The sequence below is a fragment of the Antedon bifida genome, chromosome 1 (genome assembly GCF_963402885.1).
Source record: "Antedon bifida chromosome 1, ecAntBifi1.1, whole genome shotgun sequence".
NCBI classification, from domain to species: domain Eukaryota; kingdom Metazoa; phylum Echinodermata; class Crinoidea; order Comatulida; family Antedonidae; genus Antedon; species Antedon bifida.
The window spans coordinates 5,754,455-5,779,433 of NC_136226.1; the positions used below are offsets into that span (position 1 = coordinate 5,754,455).

General features: G+C 31.8%; 2 protein-coding genes across 3 annotated transcripts in view; one reads left to right on the forward strand and one right to left on the reverse strand.

The window, feature by feature from the left end:
• Nucleotides 1-4,253, reverse strand: part of LOC144839116 (serine/threonine-protein kinase 33-like) — a 241,960-nt gene extending 237,707 nt beyond the window's left edge. For both annotated transcript variants that reach the window (XR_013611733.1, XM_078694427.1), the window contains exon 1: nt 4,143-4,253. The gene's annotated coding sequence lies outside the window, so the exon portion shown is untranslated. The remainder of the gene's footprint in view (nt 1-4,142) is intronic.
• Nucleotides 4,254-5,346: 1,093 nt separating this feature from the next.
• On the forward strand, nt 5,347-24,524 carry LOC144839160 (uncharacterized). The gene is made up of 8 exons (XM_078694477.1): nt 5,347-5,445; nt 8,399-8,605; nt 18,333-19,679; nt 19,922-20,083; nt 20,246-20,431; nt 20,661-20,707; nt 21,074-21,334; nt 22,717-24,524. Exons 3-8 carry the CDS (start codon nt 18,371-18,373, stop codon nt 22,765-22,767), a joined length of 2,016 nt encoding a protein of 671 aa, XP_078550603.1. The 5' UTR covers nt 5,347-5,445; nt 8,399-8,605; nt 18,333-18,370; the 3' UTR covers nt 22,768-24,524.
• The last annotated feature ends 455 nt before the right edge of the window (nt 24,525-24,979 follow it).

Here is a 24,979-nt window from a genome sequence, read left to right on the forward strand (position 1 = left end):
TGAATCTGTATACTGTAGAAAACCTGACAATTTTGTATTTTTGTTTCTTTTTCAAATCTGCAACTCTTGGGAGACCAGTCCTTGTATTGAATTGAAGAGCTATTCCAAGAAAGATTTGTATTGTGTTCATATACATGTCAGGCCATTTGAATATTTTCTTGTTCTCCAACAATTGACATTCAATAAGTGTACCACATGAGTTTTTTTTCGCAAATGTATTAAATAAGAACTAAATAACACCATGTAGGATTATTACACAAATAAATTTACACCCAATAATTGGCACCCTGTGGTTAGATTTTCACTTATAAATCATAAAATAATAACAGCACCATGGGTAGTCTTTTGATATGCGGAAACGTTCATATTCGGTTTAAAATTGGCAAAGGGTAAATCAAATTAAAGTATAGCCACTTGTTGGTGAGATAGGTCAGGTATCAAATAACGGCCCAAACCATATGCGTGCTACTATCCTAGTACTAACGAAGAACTCCTCGCTCTTAACACTTGAGTTTATGGATCGTAAAAAAAGAACTTGATGGTTAAATACACCTGTTCTCTATCTCAAAACTATGATGCAAAAATACAGGTACAGTAGTAATCTACTGCAATATACTGTACAGTAGTTACAGAGACATTTGATGAGGCAGTTTGAACAGGGAGTGCTTACAACTCTCTGGTTTGAAGTCCTTGTTTGCAAGTCTGAATATTTGATTAAATACTAATAAGAATTGTTAATAGCCAATTAAAGTACAATTAAACCTTCAGTTTTGACCAAGTGGGAATGGATCTTTGCTATGTCAGTGTTTTATTTTAAGTGACAGAAGTTAGTGTAGACAAATGTATATTATTTGAATTGATACAAAAACAATATACTGTACTGTTATATGCTGATGTGCACCTGGATGTTACAACAGTGATGTAATGTCTCCTAATCACATTAATAGTCAGAAGTTTAATACTGGCCACAGGGTTGGCGCCAAAATGGTTAATGTGTGATTCACATACAAAACATACAGTATTGCTGTAATATTAGATTCTGGTACCTGTACTGTACATCAATTGGAAAATAAAATCCACCAAAGTTAATGTTACAGAACTATTTTGGAAGGTTTTGGTGGTATTTTTTAGTGGTCTTAAATCCTGGTACAGTAATTTCATTCTGGATTTAGTTAAGGATTTTTTTTTCATGGGAAGTCAGTGTTTACAATAATTTTGCTGTGTATTTTGTCTTGTCGCCTTGTGGGGTAAAATAGTGATACAAATATAGACTAATTACATTTGAATTCCATATCCCATATAATTAGTATTTGATGGCATTGCCAATAGCCAACACGGCAGTTTGAAAACAACTAAATGTATCAGCCTTTTCTGAGTAGAAAAATGTGACCCCCAAACACAAAAGACCATTTATTGATTAAAAAAGCCTCATCTATTCTTTACTTTAGAAGTCTAAAGGCCAAAGGTTACTTGAAATGCCATGTCTTTAGTTGTTACTTTGAGGAAGGCTAACTAAAGTGATCAAGTAATACAATAAAATGAAACAAATTATCATGCAGTAAGCTTGTCGTAATAATGAAAAATTCTAATGTATATTTTTCTGCAGTAACTGCAGTATTTAATCTTTATCAATTGTTCATTTAATAGCTTCATATCAGCTGTTGCTGGATTTTATAATCCACTTGGATGTATTTAATCCTTCACATAAAAAAAAATAATAGAAACGGGATAAAATCAACCTGTCGTGGGTTTGAAAATGACTTCCGTAATGATTATTTCATGGACATTAAATTCTAACATTACATATAAACATTGCTGGTGTAAGTGGGTATCACCAAGGTAACATGAAAACAAAGTTTTAATGTTGACATTTAGTGAGAATTTGAAAGCATATTTTTTTAATTTAAAGTATTTTATAGAAATTACACTACTGTTAACAAATGTTACCTCCTCAAGCTATGTATAGGCATTCAATCTTTCTTGATCTAGAAGGAAGTACTGTGGTTGTGTGGGGCAGAGATGTGTAATTTTGTCCAGCCTAAATTTCAATCATCACTTAAATTTAGAATCTACTGTAGATTAAGCCTCTTGAAAACCCCAAACCAAAGTTATCCAGCCTCTAATAAGACTTTTAAAGTACATTGAAATCTTTTGTTTATGAACAAAACAACTAATGAGTTCAGTGTTTAATAGCTTTTGTTTAAAGTTATTCATATATTACAACAATATAGTACATTTACTGTGCAAATCCATGCAGTGTTAAATCATGAAAGAGGTTTAGATAATACAGTAGCTGATGGTACTAAGCTGCTAAATTTATGTCATGAAAGGTAGTATTGTTGAGATAATGTAGTATTGAAGTTATAGGATTACAGTAAATAGCAGCCAGTACAGGCTGATTTCAACCCCATGTCAAGAACAAACCCCTTGTCGCTGTATGCCTTTTTAAAACTAGAGACTACTGTACCAATACTAATAATTAATAGTTTGAAGTTGAAATCAAGGTTCCGGGGTTAATTAATTCAGATTAAATTATTTTAAGTGACTATACCATTTGTGGATAGGGGTGTACACTGAAAATTTATACTCTTCGAGTTATATCTTGCTCTTCGAGGAGAAAGCGCTATTGTCGGTTTATCCAGGTAAGCTAGGCACGAAATAGAATTTAACGCACAACATAAGTAGAAAAAAAATATTATGATGAATATGATGCTCAATAACTAATATTTGTAACCATTCATTTTGATCACCATACTTTACCACAACAAAAAAAGCATCACTCTAGGGTAGATGTACCAGACCTCGGCAATGTGCCAAACCTCGGCAGGTTGTATTTATATTAGTTATAATTAATTAAATAATTGATATTTTTTGTTTATCTTAACGTATAATATACTTTATTTATAGGTGGTAAATATAAACCACCGATCGTTTACTAGACACCAGCGAAACATGTCTGCCAGTAGCCATAAAAACTGAAACCTGAAAACCGGAAGTGACATTTCAGCAAAATAGACCAATGAGCTAACACGTGACTGTTCCATTTAAAGTTCCAGGGCATGAAAAATTACACACGAGGGACACGTCTGGGATTGAAATAGGCTCCTACTGTAGTGTAGCAACATTCCAGAATATTCCATTTTCAAACCAATGAAAAAATATAGGGTTTATGAGGGGTGTTAAGATGTTTGGTTGATAATTAATGATATGTGCCAGACTTCGGCACCTAACGGAAATAACTAATTAAATTAAATTATTTGCAATGTTGTTTATTAAATTTTATTCAAAATATAATTGTTGGTAAAATAAATTTAATATTGCTGTTTTTTGACTCATTTATTTCACATCTGGCCATGGCTAGGCCTAGCCTAGCTAGGCCTGCTATTTCATCGACGATCGATTGCGCAATCGCTCGCGCGTAATTCCAGGGCTTGCTTGGGCAGCGTATGCCGAGGATTGGCACACACATGCCGAGGTTTGGTACATAAATAAAAAACACATTTTTTATTATTGTTTGTTAATTATAAATATTTATTTGATAATTCACACTGTATTTACTACTTATATAAATACTAAAAACTCTACCAAAAAATATTTTGTGATGCTTTTAAAAAACACACGTAAATAACGAATTTCCCTGTAACCTGCCGAGGTCTGGTACATCTACCCTAGTCTAAAGCGGAATGTTATTGTTGAGTCAAATCAAAAAACAAAAAAACTTCTTGTAGAGTGTACTTGATAACAAAAAATGGTGAGTATTAATTTATGAATTTAGGCATTCATTTATAACCGGCTGAAATTATCTGATAATATCGGGCTACAGTAGGCCTAGTCTTAACTTTATATTTAAGAGTACTACTAAGTTCTATTAACATCACATTACTGTCACACTACTGTACTGTAGGCCTACCGAGCCAACTAAATCTAAAAAGTCGGTTGCATGCACGTCTGTTTTCCCGTGAACTCACCACCAGGTAGCAGATCGATCAATGACGAGAACACACACATCCGGCTAGCCTAGCCTGCTACAACTCTTCTTCATACAGGTGGTTTGCTACTTGAAAACTGACTTGAATATGTTCATTTAAATAGAAAAATTATGAATAGAATTGTTGAATGGAAAAACAAAGATGGTTACTTACAGATATGTTTGGAATTTAAACGGATTTCAGTATTGTTGACAATCGGTTCTTGTGTGTGTTTACTAAACTTCGATCAATCCATCGTTTACGCTTGCTAGGCAGCGACTTACAATGCGCAAATTCATTTGCGCAGAGACGTGTTAACGAATGATTGTACGGTATTCGATTGCATTTAAAAGAAAAAGACAATTGAATATGGAACGCCGTTAATGCCTTCGGCCTTAATTAAAATTCATATTCAGATTTATTCAGACTTTATATAGCAAAACAAAATTAAATTAAAACAAATCTACTGTACAGGATGAACCCAATCAAAAGTTGCAAAGTAACTATCAACTAAGATGAGGGTGATCATGTTTAAGAACAATGATATAACTTTTTCTAACATTTTCTGTTATCAATCTATGTCTTCGTCCATGATACGACATGCCTTATATCATAAATTAGACTTTGGAGTTTACATAAATCGGATGATTGTACTATATATATAGAATAAAACTGCACTTACTATAACAAGTGATAGAATAAATTAATAATTCCAATTTCTTTTATAATACATCCCCACAAAGTTTAGTTTGTCATCAATCATCATCCATACTTATACTTAAAGATGTATTGTCCCCCTGAAAATATAATTCTTAACAAAAATTTGTTGAATATGCCATTTTAATGTAACATAATAGTTATCCACTTTGACCAAAAGTTGGATAAAAAAAAAATGTATTCACCTGAAAAAACTTTAATTTAAAGCAAAAAAATGGTCAAATTGACTGCCGCCAGTGGGTTTTTGGTTGAATTTAACCATTTATTTTGTCAATTTATAAGTGAAAACATTATTTTTTAATTTTATTTTTCTATGGAAGTGATTAACTTTATTAAAACTACAAAATAACATATTCAAAGTCTGATTTAATTAATCTTCATTTTTCATGTTTTTGAGTACAATACATCTTTAAGTAATCTTTAAGAGTAAAGAACTCCATGCTTGACACAATTTTCTCGGACAAACTTGTGGCAAGGATCAAGTTTTGTAGGAAAACTTTAAATTGATCGAACTCTTTCACATGATACGCCATACGTTAATATTCAGAAGTGAGGGAGGGGGTAGGGGTTGCTATATGGGGATGTTTACCAATCGAACTCTTTTGATATTAAATTTAGAGAGGGCGCTATCTATATTTATGAAATATTCGCTGACTGATGAATGATTTACTTTTCGATGATTGCGTAGTGTGATGAGTGTAAACGAAAGCAGAGCAGAACCAGTGTATTTTAAATCAAGATTTTAAGAATTACTTTACTTGTAAGTTAGATAATGCAATATTTTATAAGCTTTGTTATATCCGAACAATGTTTAGATGAGTGTTTAAAACATGTGTAATATTACAGCTGTAGAAAGATTCTCTCTGCCACCGGTAGCTTGATGATGGATCGGATGGCCAGCCAGCAGCCTAGCTCCAATGCCCTGGTGGCTGGTATGCGTGGTATTGTTTGTAGTGGTTACGCCTATTTTTTTCCCATCATATCTCCGGAGAACTGTAATAAATAGTAGGCCTAACGAGGTTTTTTTTTTTCATTTCATTTCAAAAGACATTTATTTTCCTCCATAGCAATACAGTACAAAATAATAAACAAAAATGGTAAGGAATATAAAAAATGAAATAGATGTTTGTTGGATAAACAACAGAAAAGTGAATTTTAGAAAATTGGCTATGGAGGAAGGCATAATCCCGAGAAGATGAGGAAATCTTGTGCTGGGTATGCCTATGCAAATAAAATGGATAACAAACAAACAAGACAAAAAAACGCACACAAAAGGAAAAATAAAAATAAATAAATAAATAAATTAATTTAAAAAAAATAAATAAAATAAATAAATAAATAAATAAATAAATTGATAAAAAATAGATCAATCAAATTGTAGAATCAGAAAATAAAACTCAAAAACCACAGTAGATCAATGTTCAGCAGCGTAAATCAAATTGCGACATTCGATTGTTGTCTTTTTAATACTTTAACATTAGGTGTTGTTTTAATTTTTTGGAAAATAAAGAAATTGAAACAGCATTTGTAATTGGGGGTGGTAAACTGTTCATCATTGATGGACCGGAGTATCTAATACTGTTTTGAAAATAATTGGTGTTGTGGATAGGTATGTGTATATTAGTTCTAGAACGTGTAGGATAATTGTGAATAGAAAAATTCGGAATAAACATATTGTTTAAATGATTTGGAGAAGTGGAATGCAGGGCGGAGAATACAAATTTGCCTTGTTGCATTATGTTTATATCAATGAGTTTGAGGAGATTAAGTTTGGAAAATAAATGGGAAGAATGGGACCGCGGTGGAGCGCCAGATATAATCCTGATAGCCTTCTTTTGTATAATTTGCAGTTTACTGAGGTTGGATACGTAAGTATTGGCCCAGACAATGTTACAGTAGCTCAAATAGGGAAGAATGAGGGAGCAGTAAAGGGTTCGAAGAATATTAAGGGGTACAAATGAGGATAACCTAGAAATGATACCAACGCTTTTGGAAGTTTTATTCTCTACTTCTTTAATATGATTTTTCCATGTTAGATTGCTGTCCATAACTACACCTAAAAACTTAGCTGATTGAACACAAGGTATATCATGGTTGTCAATGGTAATTCTGTTGGCTGATAAGTCAATAGATTTTAATAGTTGTGGGGTCCCAAAGAGGATGAAGCTACATTTTTTATGATTAAGAGAAAGTTTATTAGCTGCAAAATATTGGGACAAATTTATCAAATTGGAGTTGACTGTATTGAATAAGGATTGGACATTTTTGTTAGAATAAAGAACTGTAGTGTCGTCAGCATAAAGGAAAAAATTAAGGAGCTTTGAAGAGAAGTGAATATCATTGATGTATAGAATAAATAAGAGGGGGCCAAGTAGAGATCCTTGAGGGACGCCGCATGTGATAGGACTAAAAGTGGATATGGAGTGAGAGTATTTGGTACATTGGGCACGATTGGAGAGGTAACTATTTAAGAGATTAATTGCAGATCCACGGATTCCATAGTGAGATAATTTGTGTAGAAGAATACTGTGGTCAATAGTATCAAAAGCCTTGGAAAGGTCTATGAAAATGCCGATTGCAAGATGGCGGTTTTCGAAAGCGTCTATAATTTTATTTGTCAGGTCGATGAGAGCCATTGACGTGTTGTGTCCCTTTCTGAAACCGTATTGTCTGTTGAAAAGTATGTTGAATTTGGTAATAAATGAAAATATTCGGTCATAAATTACTCTTTCCAGGGCTTTTGAAAAAATGGATAGAATGGAGATGGGTCGATAATTAGAAAGATCAGATTTTGGACCAGATTTGTAAATAGGGGTAACGCGCGCTAGCTTCATCCTCTCTGGGAACACACCGCTGGATAAAGCAAGATTAAAAATATGACACAGGGGAAGGGAAATCAGGTCAGCAATGTATTTAATGGCCTTGGTATGAAAGTCATCAATACCTGGAGATTTATTATTTTCAAAAGAAGTTATTATTTTGACTATTTCAGACTCATCAACTGGGTTAAGAAATATTGAATTTGGATTTGGATTCGGTAAGAATTCTTTGAATGATTTGGTAACACGGGGAATTTGGTTTGCAAGGGTGGGGCCAATTTCGACAAAGTATTTATTAAAAGCATTAGAAATTTTCTCCTGATCTTCGGTCAATTCGCCATCGCAGTTAAAGCGAGTATTGGATTGTTGTTTGCTGTTGTTTTTGTTAATCAGAGAATTAATTGTCTTCCAAGTTGCCTTGATATCATTTTTATGTTTGTGAAATATATTTTGGAAGTAATTAGCTTTAGAAATTTTGATTACAGAATTCAATTTATTGCGGTATAGTTTATAAGCTTTTTCATTTATGGGAGTCGGACGGTGAAGAAATTTGGCATATAATTTCTGCTTATATTTTATAGATTTGAGCAAGCCGTCAGACATCCATGATTTTATTTTTTTGTCTTTTTTTTCAAATAATACATAGTACATTTAGTATGTAACTTGAACTGATATAATATCATTTAATTGTCAAGGTAGACATTTAATATGAATTATTCTAAATTGTATTTATCATTACCATAATAACAAGACAGTAACAGAGCAGATAACGTTCCATATAGGAGACACAAGTCTATGCTGTTATTGACGAGCTAAATGATTGTCAAATTACTATTGAATGTTCAAACATTAAGTCGCACCTAATTAATATTGTCTTGTATCATAATCTAACAGTTGCAATAAAGACGCCGCCGACGTCCTCCACCAGTGTGAACACCTAATGGCAACGAATCTTGTGTAACAACATCTGAACTCCAGTCACAGTTCATTGTACTTCTGTGTGTGTGTGTACAGTTTCCATAGCGACAGAATCAATGTTTGATAGGACAATGACTTGAACTTCATCTGACTGGTTTTTCACATTTACATCTCTCAAGGACTGTAAGTACTGAAACCCCACTAATTAACATTAATTAATTCTTGGAACTTGCCGGCCTTAATGTCATATTGATGACAACAAAAGTTCATTATGTTTGTGCGTTATTGCTAAATCTGTACTTAAGTAAGTTTATTATGGAAAGTGTTATGAACTTGTGATCACACAACCTATAACCTATTGATTAATAGTAGTTTAATATGATTACCATATCAATTTAATTGTGAAAATTGTGTATTTTGTAATTGCTGGAGTGATAGAATCACGTAGTCAAGATTGCCACCAAACAATGTGTAGTTGATGTACAATCTTATATCCTTTAAAATTTAACTTTTTCCTTGGTTTTTCCTTGGGATATTACCACAGGAAAAAAGTTTATATTTTAAAAAAATTACGAAATAATTTATTTTGTAATGTCATTTTCACTACTTACTAACAGGAAATAGTTTTATTTTTATGCAAATTAAAGGAATATTTCTTGTTTTTGCCTATGGATTTTACCGTAGGAATGTTTATAATAATAGTTTATATTTAAAAAAAGTTACAAAATAATTTATTTTGTAATGACATTTTCACTAATATATTACTAAGAGGAAAATAGTTTTATTTTTATGCAAATTAATAAGAGTATTGTACTGTATTGCCTAAGGATTTTACCACATGAATGTTTAATAAAAGTTATATTTAAGAAATTACAAAATAATTTATTTTGTAATGACATTTTCACTATTACTAATAGGAAATAGTTTTATTTTTATGCAAATTAATAAGGAATGTCCGATTCAATAAATATAGTATTCCTGACACAGGAACAGGAAAGCAATTATTTAATACTCAAGTTTATGAATTGATCCTTTTATACGGAGTTCTTAAAAAATCCTTTTTTTTTTTAAATGTACTTTACTGTAGGTGAAGGTGCACTGTAGAATTAATAACTGGTGAATCACATTGGTATAGAATGTCTTATGAAAAAAGATTTAGCCTAAAACTGTAATTGTTTACACAACAATGGGGAAACTCCCCTGTTACATTACCTGTTGTGTACTGTACATACACAGTATTTGATATCAAATTGCTAATATTAAAGGCATGCTTGAATATTAGAAGATTGATTTTAAATTGCGTCACAGACAATAGTCGGCTTATCACACGATTTCATTGTTCAATGTTTACTTTCTGACTATCCTATCTTTATAACAATTTCGTGATTTGAACTTCTACCATACTAAATGCTGTTTATTTCGATTACTTACTTTCTGTTATTGGTTGCCATACCAATAATTGAAACATTGCATGACAATGAAACATGAATATTGTAATAAAATCAATTATTCATGTTTTAAAATTGGAAAATGGATTAAGAAAAATTAATTTCCTGTTCTTTACGACACATTAAAATTATTTTTTAACCAGCTAAGTACAAAAAAATCCGTCCTGCCCATGACAGAAAAAGCTTCATATCTCAAGATGAGAGGCGTAACTGATAACAATTGATTCTGTCTCTTTGGATTTTGTTTGTTAATTTTATTATTTACATTGTTTACTATTTGGTAATTACATTTTCTACTTCCTTCCATTAGTCTAAATTTGTTAGAATGGTTGTAAATTGTATGCACTGTTGGTTTTTTTATTGGAAATATTGAAGTGACATTTGTTTCAAGGTCGAATGACCGGAAACAGGACATATACAGTACAGTACAAACAGTGAAGTCGCAACTATACCTGACATTCAGGATCAAGAGGATATTAGCAGGATCTTGCTAGTTGCATTGTTTACATATTTGCATGGTCCTCTTTTAGTCTGTATATGTCACGTTCGTATGTTGTAAACACAATTATTGGAAGGGCATTTTCTTACAGTATGTTTCGTAGGTTGTGTTATGTTGCGTCGCTAGTGGAAACCAAGCTGTAGGTTTTGTATAATTATTCTGTAAAGTATTTGAAACTATTTAAAATTCATCAGTATGTTCAATCAAACAAGAAAAGCTATACAACGTAGATCCTATATGACGGTATTTAGTACACTCCATTCAATTTACTTAACTGTTAAATTATTAGTACCTGAATGAACAGTAACAATAATATTAAGTTTTTGTAAAACTACACCTTTTGAAGTAAGGGATTTGTGATTTACCTTTAATTATTTTTAGAACTTATTGGATCATTTGTCAAAATATTTAAAGTAACAATAGTAGTGAATGATAAAAGCAGCAGGAAGTTGTCACCATTTTTGTAAGCAGCAAGCTACGTAATTTACAATATTGTTCCAAGGCTTGGGTAAACAGCAGTCATATATATTATTAGAATCGTGTATATTCAAAATTTCAGTGGCATTTTCCAAGTAGATTTTTCCTTATGAGATAAAATTACAAGAATAACCAGATGTATCCATTCCTATTATATTTTGCTTCCAATGTTTATACATTACAGTGATGTAACAGCTATGAGCGCTCACTAGCTAAACCCATATTGTTCCATTGTTTGGGTAAACAGCAGTCACATATACTATATTATTAGAATCATTCAAAATTTCATTAAAAAACATTAGGCATTAAAATATTTCGAGAAATGTTAAAAATGCCCGAATCCTCTAGCGTTGTAGGACCACTTAGGGTTCCTAAACCTGGGGCCCTAGGCCTCTGCGTTACGCCATTGAGTACTACTTCAATTGTATTATATTTGTCTTATACTTATGAGACGATTTGGTTTGGAACATGTAGCCACCTGTATAAAATTAGATAAATTAATATGCTAATTTTATAGCTCCATGGTTTGAATTATAGAGAATTATGGGAACTCTTACGATCCACAATTGTCTTTTTCAAATTGCACAACCAAGTTACATACTTACAGTAAAAGGAAATTCTGTTTCTGAGACAGCTGACTTACATAATCTTTAGAACACAAAAATCTATAAAAACTGTAACTGTGTATGGTTGGTACCTTGGTAACAATGTCTGTTTAGCATGTGATGATGGTGCAATCTTATTAACATATGTCACATGATGGAAATTAATTCATCTTCAATTGTGTAAAATGATGTTGCAGAATTTTAGTATGAAATCTGCATACTTATTGCGATTAATTTAGTTTGAACTCTTACTTACTAATTAAATTATATGCATTATCATGCAATATAACTTATTAATTGTTTACCTTTTTAATTGTACTGAAGAATTTCATGTCACATTACTATCACATGTCACAGAACTAAATTTAACTATTGATTAAAAAAACATTATTTCTTAGAAATAGTTAATGATGACCAGTACATTTATCTAAAAATAATTATTCAGATACAATTGTACAATTAAAAATCTACTGTGCAACAAAGTAACTATTAAGAATAATAAAAATCATAATAATTGGTAATCATTGTTACATATTATTAGGGGATTTATCTCTTTGTTGATATTTGTGTAGGTTGATAATCCTACTAGTAACCTTGATGTCGTGGTTTAGTCAATATTTGTCTGAGAGGTTTTTTCTGCATAATTTACAGATTAAGTAGGTAACTGTTTAATGCGAGTTGGTTAACTGGTAAAATAATTGTGAATTTTATCTGTTGTTTTTCTAGTATTTGAGAGTACAATGTAAACAAAAAAGAGAACAATATTATTTAAATAATTAGTGTATTTTTTATCTGTCATTTTTCTGATTAGTATTTGACAGTACAGGTACAGTACAATGTAACAAAAAAGAGAACAATATTATTAAAATAATTGTGTATTTTTTATCTGTCGTTTTTCTGATTAGTATTTGACATTATGATACAGTATGTAAATAAAATAAAAAGAAAACAATATTACTAATATTAAATATTAATTAAATACTGTTTGGCTGGGATTTCACAATTTGTTATTTACAGAAAGAGGAACAAACAAAGAATGTCAAATAATTAGGTATTGTTTCCGAGAATTCATTCATAGGTGTTGCCAAGGCTTTGTGTGGTTTAAATGTCTCCTTGGTAGAAATAGCAGGAAAACATCCTGGTGTAAGCTACAGCAGACTCTATCTATAGTCTGACGACCTCTAACAATAAAATGTATGGATGACTAATCAGACTAGAACAACAATGAGTTGCTCAGTCTAGTTAAATACAGCACTCTCTCGCTGTCCTGTTTACTATGTGTTAGCTATCTGTCGTACGAAGACTTGACAAGCCCTATTTTTAAAGATCGTGAATTCAAACACTGATACATATTCTCTATTGTGATTTATTTATTTCATCTTTATCGTCGGTAAGTAATTTATTGTTTTTTCCAGACATAATGGAATAAATTACTTTAATTATTTTAATAGTTGGTAACAAAAGCTATGGATTTTTTTTCTTTTCGGCATGTAGCTGCGTTTATTTTTGTTAGATGGCAATTGATCAACCAGGTGTTTTAATGTGACAAAATAAAATTGTCAACTAGTTGCAGAAAAATCAATTTCATGTTAAATTGGTATGAATATTAATGATTGATGTAGTATCGCTATTTGACCTATAGCAGTGATATACAGTTATAATCTCATGTGGCAATTTGAATGATATTAATTATAGGATCAGATTAATCTTGAATATTGTAAATTATGTTTGAACTTTAATATAATAATTAGGATACTCTACTGTAGTATAATACAGAAATACAGACATTAAGTTTTATAATAATGTGTAATTTTTTTATTTTGCTTCAATCCCTACCGCTTTGTAAATGTTGTGATTGTTAAATAGTTAATAGTTCTAACTATTATAATTTTGTGCGAAGAAGACATTTCTTTTATCTCATTATTTTTGTAATACTGGTAGTGGTATCTAATGTGATCTCGCGTTGTTTTAATTTCCTACTTTAGTAAAATCATCCTTTATTTCAAATAAAAAAACATAAGAATTAACAAACATCCCAGTTCACACAGCTTGGAGGACAAGCATATGCAGGGCAAACAAATACAAAGTAAGAAGGTAAAAATAGTATAGAACACATCCAAAAGGCATAACATTCAGATTGCTATTTATTACATTATTGAGGAATTCCCACGTCGGTATGGTATATAGCTACATACCAATGCCGTTTTGCTTATTTTTTTTTTATTCGTTTCATTTATTCTGGCCACATTTTGTTGATATAACCCTTGGTCTACTATGTAATTCACCATTGGACTTTCAGTGATACATTTTGTATCAACCCAATAAAGTAGACTCTCGCTACATTAATTTCAGAATTGCGTAATATTGTAACATAAACAGAAAGCTATTAATTTTTTAATTTTATGCATTTAAATTTTTAGTTGCTACTTCAAAATTGAATGATGTTAAAATCATATTGGTCTCTCTATATAGAACAGTGTCTATTTCGTGCCTAGCTTACCTGGATAAACTGACAATAACCCTTTCTCCTCGAAGAGCGAGATATAACTTAAAACAAATTTTCATTGAACATCCCTCTCCACAAATGGCATAGTCCATGATCTATGCCCTCAGGTGGGAACTGCCCCATAAACCATTTCTTTTCGAGACATGAGGGAGTATCTTGCAGAAATTGTTTGTTCTATCATAGAGATATTATAATATCTCTATGGTTCTATCTACAACAGTAGATAAGTGGTCTAGTCAGCTTTAGATTTTATCAGCACAGGTTGTGTAGACATAAGCCTTGTTTATTGAGCCTGGTGTTGGCGAGAATTTAGTATTTAATTTGTGTTTAAATGAAGACAAATTGGCTAGCCTGGCGGCTGTAGCATGTTTTAACAACACAGCAGACTTGCACTAAATAGAGTCATGCAAATTAAACACTTATTCCATATAATCAACTTTCAATTTATGGATCATGGCCAAATCAAAATTATAATGTAAAAAATAAAACAATGTTTAGCTGTTATATCAATGGTTTATACAATACAAATAAATATATTTTGAACTGATGAAGGGCTAGTGTTGCCCGAAAGCTCTGCTGATTTTTCTGGCTGTTTTACTTTATCGTTTTGATTTAGCTTTTTGCTTATTTTATTTTGTATCTCCATTAAGATCCAGCCACTGATACCGACAGCATTGTCTTGTTTTTCGGTAATTTGCCTTTTAAATTTATATTAAATGTATGAACAAATACATTTATTCATCTACTGTAGAGTAATTTTTGTTTGGAATTTGAACCATAAATATTTATATAACTCATCACTGCTCTGGTATTTTTTGTTTGATATTATTATCAGCCCATTGTCAATGTCATCATTGCCCCATTGTGTAATTGAGTGCTGGTCCATTGTTATAGTGATGTTTACTACTTGGTACTTCCTATTGTGTTTTATAGGCCCACCACCCTTTATATGTTCTTATTGTTTTGGAGGTTTGACTCAATTTGTTGTTGTTTGTTATGATATTTATAGTGTTATTTAAATAAATAATAGAAATAAAGGTTTTTTTTGTTGACAATTTAAAATTGAGTTGTGTCAACTATTGTATGTCATTTTGAAAATAACTTTCTTGTTGTTATTTAGCTTCATAGTTATTTCTACTAGTGTGAAGGAACACTATGTGTTTGCCTTGTTGTTATCCTTAAATTGATTTTCTGCATTGCATTTTAGTACAGTACTCATTTTAGAAAATTAATATTTTTCTTCATGTAAAATCTGTTGAAAATTAAATTGAAAAAATTCAATTGATGTATTGTTGCTTAAATAATATTATTATACAGTATGTATCCCTAAATTAAAACCATTTTGGAACCGTATGGCAATTATTGGTCTGATATTGATACAGAGATTCCCAATTGTTTTAATGATTGTGTTTACCAAATTTGTTTAAAGCACATGGAACATGTGCTGCTGTCACCAGAAAGCCTGGTACTACATCCTCAAATCTAGTTAGCCAAATACTGAACGGCGCCAGATAACAATTAAAATTTGTGTGCGAAAGTAGCATGATTTGCATTGGTCAATACACAGTCTCAATATAACGGTGTGTGAACTGCAATTTGCTGGGTTTACTCCGACCCCCGAAGCCCTATCTCCAAAAAATCAAGACGGACACACTAAAAACATTACGGAATGATTAATGATTAATTACCGAGTTATCCAGGGACGCTCCCCAGAACCTCAAGTTTAATAAGCGTACATAATGATACATTTTAACTTTTAAGTAAGAGGTACAGTATGTAGCTGGATTCCATAGTACATGTATTTGCATTCTGGTCAAAATAGATTTATTAAACAAATAAAAAATAATACCAACACCTGTTTTTGTTATTTTTAACCACAATAACACACAATGACTGTTTGATGCATAGGTTGTGCAGGTAATAAATTTTATTTCATCACTTTTTGATGACTAATGATAAACATTATTATTAACAATGTCTCATTATTATTTACCTACCTTCTCAAAATTGTTCAGAACCCAATCAATAACATTAAGTTATATAACGTAGGTTACAATTAATTATAGTTTGTGATTTTTTTTATTCGCATGACTAACAAAATAGATTATGTATTAAAACGCTGTTTATACCAGCCCTATTCCATAATCATTAGTCTTCTTCACAGTTCAAATAAAGTTTACAATTAACTTTTACAAGGGCGGTGATTAAAAAAATGTTGAATTTTAATTTAATGTCGTCCTATTATGACTAATATGAATCGATAATGTATTATAATGTGTGGGATATCTTATTGTGATCATTATCAAACAAGAGTTCATAGAGAGTTTATTCTTAATATGTGGAGCTGTGACCAGTTTGTTATCAAGTAGTTGATATGATACTACTTACTAGTGTGTGGGCGGAACTATTTTTATCTGCCGGGTATTTCTCATCATTTGCTAAAGAGTCAATTAGCTGTTTTCTAAACAACTGTTAAGACTTATTCTGCTTTTGTTGTTTTAGAACTTCAAACTTGTTAAAATGGTTTGCACTTTCATAATTGTTTTGTCTCAATTATATTATTATTTAATTACTTTTTTTTTTCTCTCTTTTAATTTTTTCTAATCCTTGTGCAGAGAAATAAGGATAACTCACATTTTTAAATTAACAATAAAAATAATTAACATTATAACATAAGTAAACCATAAAATACAGTAGATTTTTTCTATTGTCTTCAACAAGTGAAGGATAAAGTAGTGTCTTTAGTATTCCTTGGTTTGGAGTAAAATTAAAATAATTTATTAATATTATAGTCAGTTTAGCCAGACTTATTCAATAATACTATTTATAATTTTATTATAGTCTAATAAAAGTAATGCATGAAGTGCTTTTCACTATACTGGTATTTAAGTGGGCTAGGACATGCTGGTATGTTTTAGATTCATTCATAATTGTTATTGTCTAGCAAAGGTATTTCTTACTATGGTATGCACATCTTACAGTAAATAGGTCACAATCGAGTGGTATGTCTAACTTACCGGTAGGCCTGCTGTGTACCCATAGTGTATACAATCTGTACGAGTGAAAATGGTGAATGACGCTCATATTAGGATAAGGCCCTGTTCACACAGTGTATAATTCTGACAATTTTGATGTCCATAATAGTCTTAGTTTTACACTGTCAATTGTACCATTTTAGTGTACTTCTCTGAGGTCAACAATTTACACATCATACAAAAACACTTATTTTATTTAAAATTACGTATAATGTTATATACATTAATATTCCTTCTTTTTTTTTCTCTAATAATATTATATTTTAGTCATAGTTGGTTTATAGGCTACGCTACTTTACAATTCACATATTAAATAATTAACAAGTTTAAGATTGAGCAATGTTTGGTTTTGTTAATTAGTAGCCGTCTTGCAGATCCAATGACCTCCAAAGCAATGATGCGATGACATCATCAACGTGCTGTTTCATTGGATAGGAATTCAACAAAAACAACACAGACCTTGCTTGCGTGCAGCGACTCATAACATTAACTTATCAGTGGTTGTAACAATAGGACAATGACCATCCCAATGTAAACAAGCTTTATAAATATATGACATGGATTTTTTTATGGCATCGTCTGAAAGTGAACGAGCCGCGTCTTCTAGTTCAATTATTGATTTTTAAGTTGTCATGGCGACGCCGGGATTAGGATTCAGCCAGGTGGCGAGGACATGCATTGTATGTTAATGAGCATTTTTTTAGCTGCCTCATTATCGCTGATGAGTAATCGGAGAAACCTGAATTGCTAAAGTATTTTTTTTTAATATGGGGAGACAAGAAGATTATGTTTACTGTGTTCATCAAGAAAACTACAATATTGAATTACATTATGGTCTTATGATAATATGCCATGAATAATTTTTCACAAAATGTATTATTTTGTATTCATTAAGTAAAAAATAACTCAACTTAACCTTTTATGAGCGTTAATATCAATATATCGATTTTCCCCGAAAATCAATAGGTTATGATCTGTCGTTATACTTATATATATACATATATTTATATATTTAAAAAAAATTAAATTGTCGACAAACAAACTTTAAATGCAAGTTATTTACATGAAATTTGCTAATCCCAATGATGTTAATATTTATAACATATTAGTTTACAGTAATTTTATAAAATAAATTTATTATTTCATACAAAAAGATAATTAGTTTCGCAGTTTTGGTCTACTAATAGCATTTCTGATGTGAGAATATCGTCACTTAGATTTGATGGCTTGATGGACAGATTGTAGACTCTCTAAGAACAAAGAGTTTTCAGTATATACTGGCTTTATGCTTTTTGTTTTTTTACATAATATTCATTTTCATCATATTTTGTGTTTTTCAGAAATACACAAACTAAAAGTGGATTGACAATAACGCATAATGGCAGCTTGGGCTGGTGTAGGTAATGATGGTGATGCTGTTACACCAATTGGAGAGCAGTATCCTTGTATTTCTGCTGGAGGTAATGATTTAACTGTTCCTGATCTAACACATTCACCGTCCATCACGCCACAAACTAGTACCGACATAGAACTCGAAGAAACTGACCTAACACTCACTAAGAAAAGAGTGAGAGCGATGACACCACCGGCACCTCACACATCCCCTCCGACACCGATAGATGTACCTTACACGCTGAAGAAAGGAAAAAGTGTTCCTCTCGTGAAACGAGAGACGGCCAAAATAGTAGACTATTTTCTAAAGCGACGGAGTGTGAGCTTATCAAGCGCTGATCTCTCAGAAGATTACAGGAGGATTAGAAAACGAAATAAAAGGAAAGAAAAAAGAAATAACACTATTTCTGTTACATCAAACATTAGTAGTGATTCAAACGTTTTTTTGCCGCGGGAAAGTGATAGCTTTAGTAGAGAGGTAAAGAAAAAAGATTATGACATTGATAATTTGAACGCAGCGCATGAACCGATGGATTTAAACCGAGCAAAATCAAACTCTGCTCCGTCTACCCTTCGGTTCAAAGCAAAACCGTGTGAACAAGACTTTGAGAAAATACAAAGAATGAAAGATGAAGGATTGTTAGAGCCTTCAGACGATACGCAAATACAAGAAAGTAAAGGAAAACATAAAATAAAACGACGCAAAACATTATTGAATCGTGCTAGAAGTTTTATTGGCTCTCCGACATTTAGAGAACGCAAAGATATAGTGGACACTAAGGAGAAAGAAAACAGGTCAAAAGTTCATCATGAAATGAAAAAAACTGGTTTTGGGAAAAGACTTCGAAAAATGTTTGGTATTAAAAAGCATAAACATGGATCTGTAGAATCTGTTGAGTCCCCGGTTACAAATGGGTTTAACTCTACTAGCTCTTTAGATAGCTTTGACAACATTCCCAGAACAACATCACCAATCACTCCGTCCCGTGATGAACGTAGAAAAATAATAAAATTTCCAAGTTTTCTGCGTAAGAAACCACGAAAGGAATCGCCACAAAATGATGAGAGAACCCCTCATTGGCCTTCCTCAACTGGGAATGCGACAACGTTTTTCAGCACGAATGACTTTCAATACCGTGATTCTCATCATTCGGAAGTCATCCGATCTTCTTCGCAACCAAATCATATTCAGTCATCAACGTCCATGCAAGTTGCACCGCAGAGGTCAATATCGCGTCCAACATCACTTGGTCTAAACATGTCGTCTTTGTCAGACCCAACCCGAGGTTTTAATGGTAAGTTTTTATTGTTTATGTTTATTATTAATATATTTTTCCTGTTTTGCTTTTGAATGTTCTTTGGCATTTGGCACATTTCCAGATACTGTGTTTTATAACATCGTTATTGAGGAAACTGTAAAATTTATTTTGTTTTCCTCAAGAAAACCGCTAATTACCAACCACCATTTACCAGCCACCATTTACCAGCCACCATTTACCAGCCACCATTTACCAACTACTTTTTTTTCTTTATGAAGAAGTGCTTCACATCAACAGTCCACTGAGACCTGGCATTGAACTACGTGGTAGTGGGCAACAACGTGACAGTGGACAACAGCTTGCCCGACAGGCCCCACTAGCCAGCATTGATGACGACGACTTAGAGGTTGATGGTCTTAGTGGTGATGATGAAAGTAAAGGTTTGTCAATATATTCTATTATTACGGTATTTTTCCTGATAATGATTTGTAGTATTTGTCAAGTAAGTCTAAGGGATTGTTCATAGGACTTTTGATCCAGTAATCAATCCAGTAAATACAGTTGGTACCAAGGCCTTCTTATAATCATTGTTTCTTACACAGACAACAAAGCATTCACAGACAGTGGCTCTGTAGACATATCATCTGCTAGTGCAGCCTCTGGTGAAGAAGATGACGATACCAAATATCGTGAAGTGGCAGATAGACTTGCAGAGATGGGAGACAATATTGTTGGTGCTTTTGGAGGGCGCAGTGGTGGTACTTCCTCACTGCCGGGAACATGTACAGGTACTGTATAGTAATTGTATAAATTCTGATGATGTAGAGATTATGCAATTGATTATGATTATTACTGATGTAATTATGATTGATGATGTAATAAAAAGATGTTGTTTATTCATCACTAAAAATATAGCTTTTTCTAAGGAAAAAGAACTGTTATCATTTTTTCCTAAGTAAATTATGTATAGCCAGCAGAAAGCATAATTATTTCTTTTCTACTTGTTTTTTTTTCTAGATGGTGCATTGGTTGATCCAGTTGTTTTACAAGATATCTCAAACCATGTAAATATGCATTTTAATCAGCAGTTTTCAAGTGCTTATTTTGGTTTAATAGAATTTTAATACACAATACAGTACAGCCCTATAGGATACATTTTTAGTCTCTCCAAAGTACATGGTTGGCCATGTATTTCCACATTATTTCACAGGAAAGTGTCCCCATAATAGGGGTGTCCTAACATGGGGTTGTACTGTACTATATATTAACTATATATAAATGTTGACCAAAGTAAAATTCAGAACAATTTACAATTTAGAGGGTGTTGCTGAGCCATATTAATATGGTTATTAATTTTATTGAAAATTCCATTAAAAAAATGTGTTGTTATTCTTGTTATTATTATCCTCAAATTGTTTATATTTTTAAAGGCAACAAATAATTCAAGGTTTTCTGAAGACACAGTAATACGGGTTGTTCTGGACACCACCTACCATGCCTTCTCCACCACCGTGGAGACTCTTATTGGCGATGATCAAGGCTGGAACCAGGTGGCGTTGGTGCTAAGATTCACAAAAGTTGCTATGCAGGCAGCAAGATCGATCGGTGTACATGCTACGCAGATCAAGAACAATAGTATAGAATATATTTCAGATCACTTTGCTGAATGGGTTGGAAGTCAAGGTGGATGGGTAAGGAGTTTACTATATACGGTATATACATGCACCCCCTTCCCTCATCCCTTCTTATATTTCACTTGAAAAAATTACACAAACTTTACCCCCAGCCTTAAACTCAATGCTGAATCCGCCCCTGCATCATAAATGCCCTTTAAGATTATTACCAGAAACAAAATGTAGCATGACAATCTAGATCATTGTTGTCAATAGAATTAACTGTACCCAAGGACCAAAATATACCAGCCAATTCTCTGTACTGTATCTATTTCCAAAGTATCATAGGAATGTTTGGTAATACAACATCACATGTGTTTCACATGTATCTAGTAGTAACCTAACCCTTAACCTAAACTTACATGATACAGGCACCACATGTGATGCTGTATTACCAAATATTCCTATGATACATCGGAAATAGATAGTATGTGGAGATACAGCACTGAGAATTGGGTGAATATACTGTGACATGATACAGGCAGCACAGGTGATATGTATGAGATGTTGTATTACCAAATATTCCTATACCTTGAAATAGATACAGTAGTATAAGGAGATGCAGCACTGGGAATTGGATGAATATACTGTGTCAAAATCTATTGTTGATATTGTCTACAAAGAATATGACATTCCAGACAATAGAATGTTTTTATGCATTGAAAAAAAAGAACAGTAGAAAAATAACAAAAGGAATTATTTTGAAGAGTTGACAAGCTTTTGTTCTGGCTGTAATTACTGTATTAAAACAATCACAATATGACAGCCTGTGAAAAAATAGGTTTTATTTTTAAATCCATGTCATAAATTTTACAACCGTATCAGACAAATTAGTATGGTTCAAGGTCCTATTAAGTAGGTAGGAGTATAATTACAACATTATCTTTTCATAATTTTTTTTTCGCAAAAAGTTGATTGACACATTGTGTTTTTTCTTAAAACAATAATGTGTGTGTCTGTTATGATAATTTAAAAGTGGAAATTTATTGAATAGGAATAAATTAGACTATAATCACTGACAGAATTGTAAAAAAAATAAAGTATGACAGTAGCATACAAAACAATTTATTGTGTATGGTTCATAAATTGGAAATATGTTATCAAATGGTACATATGGCAGCTACCTTTCTAGTCTTAAACATTAATTTAAGTGGAGTTGTGGCTTGTGCCTACCAATTCAAGGGTCCTGGGTTCAAGTCCGGTCATATCATATGTCAGGACCCCACTCCAAAAGACTTGTAATAAGACTTGGTTTATGTAGAGCATCTTGTATATGTTTGTCTTGTGAATGGGATTGCCACCTTTAAGAAGGATATTGAATGAATTCGCTTATGGTTATCCTTGGCAATTTGCCTAAATATGTAAAAAAAAAACTAAATTTAATGTTTATTTTCTTACAGGAATCCATTATTATTGACGATAGTGATGGGCAGGAATCTGAAATTGACTAATGATACAATCTGTGCTGCTGGGATGGTGCAAAAGGCTATTGACTGTGCTCTACAAAAGACGAGCGGCTGCATTTTTTACAGGAAGTCGTCATGTGATGGTCGTGTGCATAATTTAGTAGTAATTTAAGATAATTTTTAAAACAACCATACCATAAATGATTGATGAAATGCTGCTTTCACGTGGTCTTTTACTTTATAAATATTGGATAAATCTCTTTATAAATAATGGAGAAACTTACAAAGTTTGTAAAAAAAAACGCGGTTTACAACCATTGGTAATTTTCCTTCATTATAGGCTTGCTTAATCTGAAATAAATAAAGCATCTTAAGGGGTCTTTCACACTTGTTCCGGCATGGTTCCAGTCCGTTGAATTGAACGTCAATGTTTTGTTTTCATGAAGCTCCATGCGGCTATACGCCAATTGATATGTGCATAGCTGCGTGAAAACATTGACGTTTGATTTGCCAGCGCTGGACCGGAACCGTGCCGGAAAGGTGCACAATCTCCTCACCGCCTAGTAAGGCTCCCAAGTTATATGTACTTAAATTTTCATGTGACTTAAGCCAGTGCCAAGTTTTCCTAGAAGTAATTTCCTAATTACATTTCTTTTTTTAAGTTTTGGATTTTCCCTTTGATGCTTGTTAGGACAAAAATGTTTTAAAAAAATCTTTTAACGAAACATTCCGGTATCAAATTAGTGGCATGAAGTATGATAGTAAAAATAATTTTATGGTATTGTTGACAACTTATTATAATTTATGAAGACAAAATAAGAAATACAATTTCATTTGTTGGATTTGGTAATATATAACCTTTCCAACTTCGTCCTTCATTTGGTGCAAAGACTGTTCCAGTTTTTGGAACATTTAATGATTTGTAAATATATTTAATGTTTGTTTGATATCTTTTATATAATATTTTACGTTTTGCAATAATTTTATAGAAGATATTGATTTTATGTTACAGTCATTCCTAAAGAAGTTTTAAATTTGAATTGTAACAAATATTGTTAGATGACATTTTTTTAGATTACTAAATTTGTAATCATACTTAATCAAAATTAAATTGAGTTGTACTACCTTGATTGCGTGAATATGTTGAACTGACAAACTTGAAATTGAATGTTTTTGAATTAAACAAAGAAGTGTATAAAAGATGTTTTTAAATTTTAAATGAAATACATTATTCCATGAAATGTGTCTTTGGTTTCATTCTTCTGTGTATGATTTTATGAATTTATATTTGAGGACGATTTGTACAGAATTCAAGGATTATAGTAAAGTATTAAGAAATATATTTTTACTGAAAAAATTATACTGTAATTTTTCCAACAGAAAAGGCAATGTGACATTTATAACATGCATGGGCTTTATTTTACTTAATGGAGACATTTTTCATTTTGATTTCAACGTTAGTCAAACATTTCAGAATCTGAATATGCATGTTATTTGAACATACACATATTTTACTAAGAAACAATCGAATATAAAATTTGTACCCATGAAAACAGATTTCTGGGTTTTTATTTAGTACAATTAACAAGAAAAAGAGTTATTTTTAAAATCAAATTTGGACATAGACTTTTTGAAGTAATTATTTTGAAGAATGTCTTTTTTAAACTTTGTTTTACTAAATTTAGAAAATTGTATCCATGAACAAAGTGTATTATTTTTATTAGATGCATTTATCAAAAAAAGAAAAAGATTATAATTCTGTTCCCCACTTGAAAGGGAATAGCGCCCTCTATTTTAATTTCAATTTATTCCTGATTATAATAGCAACTACAGCTGTATTGCTACAAATATATATCAAATACGTTTGACAAAATTTAAGAATTTCAATAAACTTGACAAAATATATTCTGTGCCGATTGTGAACATTGTTAATACAAGTGTTGTTGATAATAACAATTTCACATACCCACTGAAAAGTGCTCATAAAGTAAAGTTATAGAAACGGTATATTGATCTATCCATATGTTTTTTGGATGGTGTCATGAAAAAAAATCATGACAAATATAGTACTGTAATTACAAAACACACAAATGCCTACTACTCTGGGCATTTACTGATTGTTATTTTTATTTAAGAAAACTAATAATTTATATATAGATTTCTTTTTGTGCATTGCGTCGATTGTGTCTATAAATAGAAAATGATTCATGTCGTTGGTTGAACTACTGCGCATGCTGCTGCACATAAATACGCCAAA

Bases quoted from the DNA above. Each gene is read 5' to 3' on its own strand.
- LOC144839160 (XM_078694477.1), top strand. From the start codon at position 18,371: ATGGCAGCTTGGGCTGGTGTAGGTAATGATGGTGATGCTGTTACACCA. The intron at 20,084-20,245 runs GTTTGTCAATAT...TTTCTTACACAG, and splicing joins TGGTGATGATGAAAGTAAAG to ACAACAAAGCATTCACAGAC. The intron at 20,708-21,073 runs GTAAATATGCAT...ATATTTTTAAAG, and splicing joins TACAAGATATCTCAAACCAT to GCAACAAATAATTCAAGGTT.